The 14,657-nt window shown below is 41.5% G+C and overlaps 1 protein-coding gene across 2 annotated transcripts in view; it reads left to right on the top strand.

Moving 5' to 3' along the window:
• Positions 1–639: 639 nt before the first annotated feature.
• Positions 640–14,657, top strand: part of MAML1 (mastermind like transcriptional coactivator 1) — a 40,869-nt gene continuing 26,851 nt past the window's right edge. Inside the window, exon 1 of one of the 2 annotated variants that reach the window (XM_026696579.2) lies at positions 640–1,352. In XM_026696579.2, the coding sequence (XP_026552364.1) occupies positions 933–1,352 (420 nt within the window). In that variant the 5' untranslated portion in view covers positions 640–932. The remainder of the gene's footprint in view (positions 1,353–14,657) is intronic. The other variant, XM_026696578.2, reaches the window with a different exon arrangement.

Raw genomic sequence — 14,657 nt, 5'->3', positions numbered from 1 at the left:
TGTCAGGGGAAAGTGTTACTATATTACATAAACAGGAGATTAGTACCCGTAAAAATTTATGGATTTTAAGAAGACCCAAACTTATGTTATTCTTTCACACTATGTGAATCGTTAGTCCGGCAAAGAAAACTTAAATCAGTGCATACTGAATACATGAAATAATTCACTTAAAATGGCAGTTGTCCTTAAGTTAAAGGAAAGGCTGGTGAGAATTCAAACTCTTGGTTCGGCCTTTATTTGCTCATTTGCATATTTTCAATGTAAATCCCAGTATTTACTTTTATGTATTGCTACACTTATTGCCTAATACGTATGCGAGGGGCAGGCCTATTAAGTTTCAGCTATCCCAGCACAAACTGCATACGAGGACATTTTCTGTCAATCATAAAGTTCCGCCCCTTCTATTTTTCCGGAAAGGTCGTAAGAAAGGAGGGGGAGAGAAACGGAAAGGGAAATCCCCTCCCCCAGCTTCCCCCCCTCCCTTTTCTTTTCCGTTTTCATCTCCGATTGGCTCTTTGAGCAGTCTGTTAACGCCTACTGCCAGTGAGTGTGTGCGCCGTGACGTCTGCCACTACCTAGGAAAGTCCACCCGCTTCGGACTGGGCAGGCTTCCCAAGTGGGGGAGAAAAGGGGTAAAACAATTTCAAGATGGCGGCGGCTGAGGCGCGGATAACAATGGGAAACGGGAGGTTTGGGTGGCTCTGGGCCTGAGCTAGCTTGGGGCAGGGGATTGATATCGCCGGGCCTGCATCGGGGAGGCGGGCTCGGTGGGGTCGGGCGGCAGTGGGGCGCCCACGCCTGGGAAAGGTAGTGGTGACGGCAGAAGAAGAGGGAGAATTGGGCTCTGAAGTGCCCGGTGTCCCTCGCCACCAGCTATGGCGGAGTGAAGAGCCGGCTGCTCCCGGCGCTCTGCTTTTTTCCGCTCGCGGCTCATGGTTCTGCCCCCTTGCCCCATGGCGGAGTTCGTGGTGTCGCAGCACAGCGCGGTGATGGAGCGGCTCCGTCGGCGCATCGAGCTTTGCCGGCGACATCACAGTGCCTGCGAGTCCCGCTACCAGGCCGTGTCCCCGGAGCGCCTGGACCTGGAGCGCCAGCAGACCTTCGCCCTTCACCAACGCTGCTTGCAGGCTAAGGCCAAGCGAGCGGGGAAGCACCGCCAGCCGCCCCTTCCTCCCCCCACTGCGCCACCTCCGACGGCTCCTTCGCATCCGCCTTCCTCTGCTCAGGCCCCGGGGGCCGGGGGCTCTGCGTCTACCTCCACTTCTTCCGACAGGCCTGGAGTCAACGGCCTGGATGGTGACACCGCGGGCGGTGAACAGCAACAGCACGGTCGTAGCAGCGCTCTCATCGCGGTAAGATCCAGATGTCGGGGCCAGGGGTTTGTTTTAGCTCTCAGACACCCCATCCTCCCTTAAAATAAATGGTGTATTTGGACTTAGGCGGGTTCTTGTTTGTCAAAATATTAGCATACTTTAGAAAAGTTGCGAAACTTTTACAGTGGAAAAGATTTACACTCCCGTGTCTGTGGTTTTTTTCTTCATTTTAAATTTCAGAACTAGCAGTAACATTGTTCCCATATTCCACTCTCTTACCCCTTTGTAGGGAAAGATAATTTAATCACTGTTTGTGCTTGTTTTACCTATGCATATTATCTCTTCACTTTGCTGCTTCAAGCAGTTTTAAAATGGCCCTTGAGATCTTTTAAGAACTTGAAAAATAAACGAAGTAAACATTTGTAGTATTCTACTTATATAAAATTAAACTGAAGCAGATTTATTTTATATAAAGCTGCAAATGGGTGTATTTGCTTTATACATGAATGCAGCATAAGTAGATAACCTCTGTAAGAAGGCAGTTGAATATATATAGTCAGAATTAAGGTGCTTGAAGCTCTGTTCATAGGTATTGTGGGATGCCTTTTTATGGAGTTGTAACAGCAAATAATGCATAATGGCTTTATTTTCTTCACTTAAGTTCAAATCTTTCCTCAAGGATCCCAAAGTGATTCACCTGGGGTTATTTTGGTTTATTTTTAGGACAATATGAACAGTAGGTTTGCCTTAATTGTATCTGCCGGAAGGCCACTCAGTGACAAATTATTTGAACCTCTTTTTTTTTTTTTTTTGCACTAGATAGGCTACAAAGTAGGATATATATTACTAGAATCTTTAGAATATAAATGGAAAACAAATGGAATCTCTATGCAGGATTTTCAGGGAAATCTAGTTTCCTTCTTATAGTGTTCTAAACAAATATTTCTATAATATTTTGTAGGAGTAATTGATAAGGCTGTTTATGCCTATTTTTCTCCTAAACTAGGATTTAAAGATGTGTTTGAATTCTTCTGCATCAGCATATATTTATTAACTTTTTTCTGAGTTGCTAGAGGAGCAGCGCTATATAATCCGAAACAGTTAGGGAGGATTGGTTATCTACAGCAACAATACAATTGTATTGTTATCTCAGACAATATACTTGTTTATATTCCATTTTCTTTTTGAACTATTTACCTTTGAGTTAGGTATACTAGAAATCTAGCAAGTTCTATGGGTTTTTAAAAAATTTTTACAAGAACAAATTATAAAATAATGGTGTTTTAGATACTTAGATGTTCTAACTAAAAATTCATGTGGCAGTGCTTCAGGATCCAAGTCTTCAGCATTTTTTCTAGATGAACACTTAAAGTTTAATATCCATAAATATTGGAGTTAGAATATCCAGGCATTTTATTGATCAATATTTTCTCTAAATTTAATCAAATTTATTTTGGTATTGGAGGACTCACGTAACTTCTGTACTGTATTAATATCACAACTCAGATAATTCAGAATACACTGGAAAAGTGGGATGCTGCTAATTTGTTAAAAATGGATTACAAGTAAAATCCTGTATTCTTCCTGTCAGAATTGAAGGAAATATGTAGGTAAAGTGGAAATGAGCTGGAATAGCTGTGTGTGCTTTTAAAGTATGTAAAATTATCTTTATGTTCCTAACAAAATAGGGGGGAAAAGTTTCCTCTGTCATTTTAAATTGTGGTCTTTTCACATGATAATAATCAGAAGTTGTTTGATATATTAGTAATTTCTTTGTTTAGAAAGTGGTTGGTCAGAGACAGGTCACAATCCAAATGATTGGTCGCATTAATTTTTATTTGTCAGTAAAAGTCATATGGAGTGTCTGTGATCTTTTACTGGCTTGATCAGCTTTTTTCAATGATAGCTTTCTGAATCGTTTATATTTTATTGTTGCTTAAAATAGGAAAGCAAAACAAAATGTAGCAATACATTTTATAAAGTTAATGTAAGATAATCAGTGTTAAATAGACTAGTCATACCTTCAGAGAAAAAACAACTCTTATCTGGGTTCCTTTAACTGAGATTCATGCATTGAGTAGATTGTTACATTCAGTGGCTTAATGGCCCCTTCCAACCCTATAATTCTACAATCTACATTGGAACAAGCAGACCTGTCTAGTTCAGCTATTCTGTGTCACACAATGACCTACCAAATTTATTCAGGAAAGTTTTTTTCTATATTTTTATCTCTAACTCTACATAAATAGATGATAGATAGATTATTTACAGATGATTTGTTTTAATGTAGTTTGAGAATGCTATGTCCTTCAATACTAAAGTTTAGGCTATGAGTAATATTACATATCAGTGTTATTTCATTCATTTTCTATTGTGGTTAAGTGCTGGCCTAGAAACTAGGAGACTGAAGTTTAAACCTTCCTTAAGCATGAAAGCCAGCTGAGTGAGTCACTTTAGGCCAATCATTCTCTCTCAGCTCCATCTCCTCACCAATTGTTGTTGTGGGGGAAATAAGGGTAGGAGTATTAAATATACGTTTGCTGCCTTGAGTTGACCAAGAGATAGATAGATAGATAGATAGATAGATAGATAGATAGATAGATAGATAGATAGATAGATAGACAGATAGATAGCTGGCAGGCAGGCAGTTAGGATAAAAATCTATTAATAAATGGTTTTATTAATGTATTAATGAAAAAGGATATCCATAATTGAAAAATCTGACTTAAATTTAAAAGAAATTGGCCTTAAATAATAATATAAAGAAAATATCAGAATTCTCTTTCTGTTAACTGTCAATAACTTTTCAAAATGTTTAATAAAGAAGATATTTTCTATATTTTTATTATGTACCGTACATTCAATCCCTGACATGCGAACGGGTTATATCCTGAGAGGCACTTCATAAGTCCATTTTGTTCTCAAGTCAATAAGCGTAAAAAATCGTATAGTTCAAGTTCAATACTCGGTGGTGGTCCAGTATGCTTAGAAGGAAGGTCGTGAGAGGGCACGGGAGGGTTGGTTTCTGGTACACAGCATAAGTATGCAATGTGTCAGAAGCTAGCCCTTTCCCACCTTCCCTCAACTTCTTTTCCCGCCTTCTTCCACTTCCACCCAGGGTTTACTGTACCCATCAGGTTTGGCTTCAGTGCTGCCATGTGTGGAATGAGAACTGTGCTGCATCTGCCTGCCACTACCAACCTAAGGGCTCCTGGGAGCCAGGAGAGGACAGGAAGGGATTGGTTTCTTGCACACTGCATATGTATGCTGCGTGTTGGAAGCTGGCCCTTTCCTGCCTTCTCCAACCTCCGAATGTGGACAGGTTAGTTTGAATTGGCAACAATGTACAATTCAAAAATTTATTAGTAATGTCTGTAGTCAGATTTTTTGATAATTTTATATTGAACGAACAAAGCAAATTATGCTGATGGATAGTCTAGTGACAAATAAAATGCCACCCCAATTGAAAATGTCAAACTTGCCTTGAATCCAGAGTTGTCTTTTTACCGTCCAAGAGAACCACTACCCATGGCTGGAACTTAGTTCCAATCACTGATAGACCATCTCCTCATTTAGCAATTGCCATGCATACCTTAAATTAGAAACAAAATGGGCAATAAACAAACATATGACACAAAGAAAGAGAGATGATCAGTGGTTGCTGCTATCTCGTTTACCTATGCTGCAGTGCCAGTGTTACTGTCATTCCAGTGTACATTGTCAGGTGCACAAAATCTGGTCATTAGTATGTGAATTGACTAGAAAATATTTTTTTATTTTATTAAGTATCATCTTTGTGAATAGTTGCTGAGTGAGACAGCTGCTAAACAGAGTATTTCAGATGATTCTTGAATTTTCCAGAGAAGATATGAGACACGTATCTTTTCCCATGATAAATGGATTCTGTGTGTGGGAATTTAAAATGCAAAGTGTTCATATTTTTTTTAGAAAAACTAGTACATTTTTTGCATGCTAATGATTATTGAACATTTTGCATAAAGAATAATGAAAACTTTACTTTGTATATAGCATTTCAAAAATGAACTCTGGATATCCAACTTTTACAGTTTCTTAGGAATAGGAACCATTATTAGATTACATTATTAGGAAGAAAAATCTATTCTTAACTTGCTTTATATTAGAAATATCAGGACAAGAGCACTGATGTATTTCTCTCTTCCCATAGCATTCAGATGGCATCAAGCATACCTGGGAGCAGGTACAGGTAGTCCTCAACTTACAACTGCAATTGAGCTCAAAGTTACAGTTGTAAGTCATTGCACCAAGTGACTACACACAATTTTATGAGATTTTTTTAAGGAAACACTGCAGTTGCTAAGTGAACATGATGGTCTTTAAGCAAATCCATTTTTGCCAGTGGGCATTTTTTTCTGGAAACCAGAAATAAACACAGGTTTCTGACAAAAAAACAAATTATGGTCAGGTGACCCTGCAACAGTGCAGTCAGCTGTAAATGCAGATCAGTTGGCAAGCATCCAAATGCAGTCATGTAACAGAGGGGAAGACCCCCAATAGAACTTCAAAACCAGGTCATAAATAGCTCTGGGGAGCCCTGTCTTAACTTTGATCAGTTGCTAAGCTACCAGTTGCAAGTCAAGGACTACCTATATTCCAAAAATAATGGTAACATCCCCGTAGCCAGATGTCTTTATTGGAAGATATTGTAATTAGATCTTGAGACATGGCTATGTTAATAACAATTTCATCACTTATAAGCCAAGTGATATCTGGGGCTTCCAATTCCATGTAGTATGCCTAGGTCCTAGGATGTGTGCATATTGTGGAGATAAAATGATTTTTTTTACTGCTTGAAATATAATGTTCTTAATATAGCATATCTGTCTCTCTCTGTGTGTGTCTGAGAGGTTATTTTTATTGATTTGATTTATATCTTTATTATTTTTATACTTTTTTATAAATAACTCAAGGTGGTAAACATAACTGGTTTCTCATAATACTGCTTTCTCTTCCTGTTTTCCCCACAACAATAACCCCATGAGGTGGGCTGTGCTGAGAGAGAATGACTGGCCCAAGCTGGCTTTCATGCCTTAGCCAAGACTAGATCTTATGGTCTTAACAACTAGACCAAATATTCTCTGCAATAATGAAAATGTATGGAACTTATAACTTTTTTTCATTTCATTGTCACTTCTTTTAGTCTTCTAATATTAATGCTTGAATCTGTCATGTCGTTCATGTACTGTACTATATTTCCAGATACATAATTTCTTTCATGTTGAATGCTGGTGGGACCTAAGATAATTTAATATGAGTGATGGAAATATAACAAGTGAGACAATTTGATTTCTTTTCTAAATATGTTCTATATTTCTCTTATTCTATTCAATGTACTGAGAGAAGGTTTTCCAATTTGTATATATATGGATATTTCCACTCTATGTAATTTCACTATTTTTTCATTCAATTTGTAGTTATTTATGAGCTAAGCCTAAAATAGAATAAATGTTTTTTATAGGTTGACAAATAGTATTGATTTCTTTTTGAGAGTTTCCTTTCCTTTGAGATTTTGTTCCATAACAGGTTTTTCTTGTCTTGACACTACTTTGGTGGGGCGGTAACTGACTCGTTTACTAAGCTTTTATAAACTCTTGTTTCAAGAGAGGTATCTTATAACTAGGTTGTGTCAAGTTGTGTAGATTACAAATTATGAGTCTTAATGTAAGCACCAAAATTAAAAATGTAATATACAAACCCAAATAGATCATCAAAAGTTCACAGTATTCTTGTTAGGGTGGAAAAATACGATTAAAATCCTCTTCATTTCTTTTAAAATTTGTAGTGTAGTTGTTCTGCAATGCTGAACATAGATAGAATTTGCAACAAAATATTTCATTATAAAATCTTTTTATTTGAATGAACTGGCTAACAATACCCTCATTCAGTCCCCTTTAGTTTCTTCATTTCTCTAGATTTCTTTGGGTTCTGTGGCTACTGTTTTTGGTTGTATTGTGTTCCTTTCTTTCTCCTTTCCTTGTGTGTGCTTTTGAAACATTTGGTTTCTTCCCTACCAGCTGTTAGCTTCCTCTTTTCATAGATTGTGCTGTTTGCTAATAGTATACTTGTACTGTTGTTATTCAGTCATGAGTTTTTATTTAATTGTGAAATTATTGCATGTGAGTTTCTAAATCCAACTTGAACACCTGCATTTTCCCTTCTCATCTAGCTTAGGATTGAATTGTGGAGTTCTCGATGCTTTCTAATCATGATACCTAGTCTAGTAAGTAGACTAGGTACATTAGATGTTGATATCTTTATTGTACAGAACTTCACTATATTGTATCCATTTTGGTTTGATCTAATTTGAACTGCTTCACTGGATAATATGTTTCTTCAAAAGTTATGCTTCTTGAAAAACTTTTGGTGATCGTGATAAATCCCTTCAAATCAAACAAATATAATTTCAGAATGACTATCACTAGGAATTTTCAGAAATATGAAATTAACTTTTAATGATTATACTGTACTTAATCACATAATGCTTCTAATGCAGTGCATGAGTTTAGTAGGGCTAAAAGTGTGTTCCTGCTGATTTTCATTTGTATTTAGTGTCTTGATGTATCTTGATGCAGTGTCCAACAATAGTCAGCCAACACTGTTAAATTCTAGTTGCCCTGATACTGTTTTTCTATTGGGCAATGTCCTGGTGAAACCTTTCACTAGATTCATCACTGACTGTTGAAATTTTCAGGAAAGAAATCCAAGTGTGAATGCAGAATCTTCAATGACATGTTGCACTTAATGGTCTTGTATGCTATAAGAAGTTTGTCAACCAATTGAATGTAGTTTGATGCTTTGTAGTTGCCAAGAAAATTCTCGACAATAACCTTGAATGCTTTCCAAGAGATTTTCCATGGCCCCAAAAACAGATCTTCGAACCACTTCCCATTGATACTGTATCTGATCTATAGACCAACTAAAATGACCTCTTTAACCTTGGCATCAGTTATTCTTGGTGACATCTGTCTCAAATAATAAAAACCTTTACCCCGCCTTGTTCATCGCTTTCCCAAAATTTTTCATCAGTCCAAATTTTATATGAAGTAGAGGCAAAAATATCTTAGTTGGGTTGACAGGTGGTTCACGTGCCACATTTTTCTATTCTGAAACCAATTTTTTTTCAGATTGGGCATTTCTTTTTAATGTTATGAGACACTCTTGCCCAGCTGTTCTGTTTGCATATGTAACAACAGTACTTGGTATGTCCAAGTTGCATTCTAGGCAGAAGAGCCACTGCTTTTAGATCTCTACAGATGGTCCAGTTGTTCTTGGTATACTAGATTTGCTTCAGCAATAGTTCATGTTTCATATGTTTCATGTGTGCAGTGTAGCTAACATATACTGAAGAATGTGCACATTTTCATTGTGCAAAAACAGAAGATTGCTATAAAACAGAACGTGATAGGTTAAATTACGGGTTATTTTTGTGATTAGCTGCCAAATTCTATAAGATATACCTAAAAATGTTCAGGAAGCAAAATCTTTGTTGTTCAGTGTTATTAATGGCCTATTACCATGTTTTACATAGTTTGCAGTACCCTAACGTGGTAAATTAATTGATGCTATTTTCCTCATTTTAAAAAATGGGTTAAGCAAGAAATAAATATACCATATTTAGGGATAGGTGTGTGTGTTTGTGTGTGTGTGTGTAAGGATAGGACCTTATACTCTTACTAAAAAAATCTCATTGCAAAATAAACAAAAACTCCTAAATTCAAAACACATTTTAATGAATAGGAAGAGCTTACATGTGTTTTGGAATAGGAATTGGCAAATTCTGTTGTTTTTAGTAAAAGCTTTTACAGAGAAGACAAATCTCTCAGTCAAGCAGTGCTGTCATCCTTCAAAGTAGGCCAGGTCAGGAGTCAGAAATTGGGACAATCACAGAATACTATTTTATAGAATGTAACAGAATCTTGAAAAATGGTTAAGGTTTCTTTGCCTCCTCTTACAACTGAACAGAATCAAGGCTGGGTTAGCTTTGGTTTCTTTTTCATTCCTTCTTCCTTCCTTGGACTAAGTTGACACGAATTAGCCCATCAGAATCTGTCTCATCTCCCATACACAAAGAAGATACCTACAGGTTACTATGTAAACCAACCATTGACTCACTCCCCAGGCTCTCACTTGGCAACTCTTCAAGGTCATCAAACAAGTCTTGCCAGTGCACAGGAAAGCCCTCCCTTCTCTTCCTACTGCGTAGTAACCAGTACCATAAAGTCTATTATAGCAATAGCACTTAGACTTATATACTGCTTTATAGTACTTTACAGGCCTCTCAAAGCAGTTTACAGAGTCAGCATACTGCCCCCCACAATTTGGGTCCTCATTTTACCTACCTCTGAAGGATGTTATTATGTTGGAGAGCACAGAGTTCTCTTCATCCTAGGATTTGCTGTCTATTTTTTTTTAATAAAGTTTTATTGAGTTTTAACAAAACAAATAAAACACCTTATTTGAGTACAACATGGTTCTGGGTTATCACATTTCCATACAGACACAATTTCATATGCATATTCATCTTATGTATTCTATTTCATATCTTATTACTCTTTTTACAGCTTCTCACTATTTCTCCCTTTACTTCTCTTAATTTTCTTTTATGGTTATCTCATTTTCTTCTTATTCAATTGTATTTCTTTTACCTAAATTTCTATATCTTTTTATTCATTATACTTATACTTTCATCTGTCTTGTTTACAATTTCATATGTTCTCTTCCAACATTCTTAAAAAGCAAAATTCCCTCTATGATTGCCAATCGGAGTGCAACACCTATAAGTCTTATTGTTATTATATGAAATCTCATTAAACATTACATTTGTGCATTCTAAAATTATAACATTCAAATTTCTAATATCTATTTTATATCATGTAAATCTCATCATTCAGACTCTGCTTGGTACTTCCCCTTGAAAATGTAAAAAGAAAAATTCTAAAAACATAGTAAAAACTATACACACACACACACACACACATATATAAACATTAGTAAACAAAATAGTTATTCAAATTCATTCTAGTACTGGTATGAGCCTTGTAAATCTTTCACGTTTCTTTTCAATATTTATCAATCTTTGAGAACAATTGAAATGTTTCCTTCCCTTCTTCATTATTACTTAACTGTTAATAAGCATACCATTGGATAGTCATACAGTTTTATCTTATAAATTATTTACTATTAATAAGCAAAATAATTATTCAAATTCATTCTAGTAACTGGTATAAATTTCCTTATAAATCTTTTACATTTTTTTTCAATATTTTATCCATCTTTAGAAACAATTACAATGTTTCCCTCCCTTCTTCATTATTGCATTAATTATAAATAAAATACCATTACATAACAATATAGTTTTATCTCATAGATTATTTACTTATTTCATTTCTAACTCATTACAGTATTCTACTGTCACAACACTATCTTTTGTACCTTTGCAGAATCTTCACTTTTAACTTAATTTAGCCATTGTCTCTGTGTTTTCTAGCTGAGCAAATATCTTTAATCTTAGTACGTTTCCCCTTTTTCTTTATTTCCTGCTTTTGTCCCTCATAAGTTCTTTCCCTTTCTATCTCCCCCCCTTTTTTTCTCATCCCTTTTTTTATACCCTTCTCTCTCTAATTTTCCCTTCTGTAGTTTTCTTTTCTGCTTCTCCTTGCTGTTATACTTCTTTTTCAGACTATTTTTCTTTTTGGCTTTGATCTCAAACTTTTAACTCTTTTTCCCGATGGTGCCTCAGGGAGGGTCTTCCTCCTGCTTCAGCCCAGTTAGCTTCCTTCAGCATGGGCTGGAGAAAGGTTTGGCCCCCAACTCCTTATGCAGGCAGGAAAGGACCTCTCAGTCCTTTCATGGGGTTCGCTTCCTTCCTTATCCCATCACACTTCAGTCAGGAGGTTTTTGAAAGGGGCTTCCAACCTGCAACCTCTGGTGGTTCACAGGTATCCTTCCTGGGACCTTCATTTGGCCCTTAATGTGCTTACAAAGCCCCCCTTTGAACCTCTTAGAAGGGGCGTTGGTTCTTACCTGATACGCTTCTTTTCGTAGAGCTGTTGAGAGTGTCCAGGTTGGGAGGAGCTCCAGTCTCGGCTCTCACAGGCTGAGCTTGAGATTGAGGCACGCCTCTCACCATCACGTGGTCCTCCGGGCGCGCCCCAGTTTTGCGAAGACGAGAAGGAAGGTCCTGTTCTCATCTTACTCAGGAAAAAAATATTAGTTTGCTCGGTCGAACAGCAGACGGCCTCTGGTGGGGCTGGACACTCTCAACAGCTCTACGAAAAGAAGCGTATCAGGTAAGAACCAACGCCCCTTTTCCATAGAGCTGTCTCGGAGTGTCCAGGTTGGGACATGCCAAAGCTTGGCTAGTCCTGCGGGCGGGCTCCCGTCTGGAATGGGACCTCTCCTGGAACCCTGATGACCCACTGGAGGGCACGCCCAACAGGAGAACCCCTCGGAGGTTGGAATGCCTCAACGAGAGGGCCTGATGAAGGAGGCGGGGCTGTCTAAAGGTAGCCCTGCCGGGGATGCCACGGATGCTTACTGAGACCGTGGGGCAAGGAGACTAGGTAGAGCGGCCAAAACCTTGTTAGGGACCCGGTGCGAGGAGCCGGGCAGAGCGAGGATGGAAGTTCCCCTGAGAAGACCTAGCCAGAGTGAGGGGAGGAGCCCTCAATAACCGGAGGGTCACCGTTGCGAGGGTGGTGATGGGACGCCCTAGGGTGTTATGGGATAGACCCTGTTGGGGACCCCCTGAGAGAACTCCAGGTCAGAGTGATGGAGGGGAGCGTAAGAGTTCCCAAACTGTGACCTGTGCTAGTGGGGACCAAGTTTGGTTCCGCCCAGAGCGAGGCGGTCGGCCCTGCTCAAGAGCCAACTGACCGAGGACCGCCCCAGAGGGAACTAAGGGTAGTAGTGAGGACCAGGGCAAGGGGTCCGTGTATCTGGATTATGAGGCTGTGGGCGGGGCCCAGAGAAGGAACCCCAGCTAACATGGGGTGGGGATAAATGTGTTGCCAGCCAGATGCCCTGGGGCAAGGTGAGGAGGACAAGGTGCTCCAGACTATGAGCCTGCGTCCGGGAGCCGTATGGTCTACGGAGTCTTGGTATGGAGAGGTAAGGCAGATATGAGGATTAGGCTTCCCCAACGGTTTGGGCAAGGCTGAAGAGAAGAGATTTTGCAGGAGTTAAGTGTCAGAGTGGAGCCAGACTAGGCGAGAAGCCTGGAGAGGATTGGCTTTCTCGCTCTCCTTCTCCTCGTTTTTATACTTGTTTCTTTCTTTCTTTCTTTCTTTTTTTTTGGGGGAGGGGCAGCCACCTGGGGGCGACTGCATTATCGGGAGCACGGAGCGAACCTCTCCCAGATCCCGGGAGGGCTTCCTGGACGAGGTGCCTCCGGACCTGTCTGGTTCCGATCGGTCAGGAGGCCTGTAGGGAGATGATTGGTAGTACCTGGGGAAGGAGGAAGAGCGGGAAGAACCTTGGCGAGAAGAGGGAGAGGAACCTCTGAAATCAGACCTCCTAGCAAGAGAAGGGAGATATTTGCGCTTGTTGCGGGTCTCGGCCAGGAATGGGTCGAGAACCGGTCCAAATAGCTTCCCCCAGAGATGGGGCTGATGCTAGCTTAGCCTTGTTTTTACGTCCGCCTGCCAGTGGCGGAGCCAGAGAAGGCGACGGGCAGTAACCTGGGACGAGATGGCCCTGGTGGAGAATTTTGCAGCCTGGAAGGTGGCGTCTGCAGAGAACTCGGCTGCGGCCAGGATCTTGGCAATATCCTGGTGCGCTCTGAGATTAGCTGCGGGGACGTGCTGCTTGAACTGCTGGAGCCACTTGATGGAGGTTCTGGTGAAAAAGGCACGCGGCCGTGGAGCCCTGACCGCCCAGGCATCAGAGAGATGAGCGCGGCGCAGGGCCAGTTCAGCTCGTTTGTCCTCGGGCTGGAGAGCTTGAGGACTCGCTGGGAGTTGAGCGGGAGGCCAGACCTACTACGGGCTGCGTCCACAGGGGATCGAGCAAGGTAGAGAACTGCGGTTCAAGATTGAAAAACCGCTTGTCCTGGGCGTTGGGAGGAGGAGGAGGCCCCGAGGAGGCTAGCTGCCTTGAGACCATGTCAGAGGATATGGGTGGGACAGGAATCACTTCGGTTTCCACCACAGGCTGGGAGAAAATGGAGTCGGGAGGAACCCCGATGCCGCTGGGTTGGGTGGGGGGAGGGTTCAGGCCCGAGGTATTCCTGGCCTTGAACAGGAGGGACCTAAATAGATGTGGTTTAAACAGCCCCAGAAACGCGGGCTGGCCTGGAGAGAGGCCCTCGTCCTCCGACATGTCCCCTTCTGGGGGCCTGCTCCCGACAGGAGTTCACTGTCTCACGACAGACCCCAATTCGAGATCCTCCTCGTCCCCAAAGAGGGTAGGGTCCCCAAGTTCCTGGGCCTCCATCTCCTCCATCTCCAAGGGCAGGGTCAAGTCCCGTGGAGAGCTACCTGACCATGCGAAGTTGCTGATCCTCGAGCCTCGGGGCCTCAGGCCTAGGGGCCAGACCGGTCAGCTGCTGAAACTGTTGTGCTATCCCGTGCCGGATGGCCAGCTCCATCGCTCGTTTGAGATTTTCGGGGATTTCCACCGTGGGGGTGGATGAGGCTCCTCCGGGCGCAGACCTGCAGCAGCGGGGAAAGGTGGCCTCAGGGGCCTGTCCAGGCTGCGATGAAGAGGCAGAAGCAGGGGAGGAGGGAGGATGGGTGGAGGTAGAGGGAGTGGGATTGGAAGGGTCCAGAGGCACAGAGCTTGACTCCTTAGAGCGTCTGTCAATCTCCTTTTCAAGGGCCCTGTGTCGCCTAAGGGCATCCCTTTGAGAGCTTTGGATGTTTCCTGTGCTTGTTTGCGCAGGTGGTGAGACTTAGCCTTGGCCTTCAGTGAAGTGCCACGAGATGCATTGTCGTCTGCCATCTGGAGAGGAGAAAGGAGGAAAAGTTCTTGATTAACGTGAGGTGATTAACAAGGCTGGACACAGCCTAAGCAGGGGCCGAAACCCAGTACTGCTTCGCACCCCCTAGGTCAAGGGCAACAGAGGTGCTTTGCACGTTGTTGAGAAGTAGGGCCTAGCCCAGAAGCCAGTGCCAAAGATGGACGCAAAAACCGCCCCTGCCGGGCGGACCGGGAAGGGGGATGGCGGAGCTGCTACCTCCCTTGCTGGGAGAGACTGTGTAGCCAGTAGACTCCTATATCTAGAGGAGTACCAAGGCAGGATTGCAAGGTACCAGCAGGGATTTGGACATTCCAAGGATCTGCCCAGGAATCAAACACAATGCGGCC

Source organism: Pseudonaja textilis, chromosome 2, assembly GCF_049901715.1.
Source record: "Pseudonaja textilis isolate UNSWEBS1 chromosome 2, rPseTex1.2, whole genome shotgun sequence".
NCBI lineage: Eukaryota > Metazoa > Chordata > Lepidosauria > Squamata > Elapidae > Pseudonaja > Pseudonaja textilis.
The sequence above is the reverse complement of the archived record's forward strand: the minus strand, read 5'-3'. Positions and strand labels throughout refer to the sequence as shown.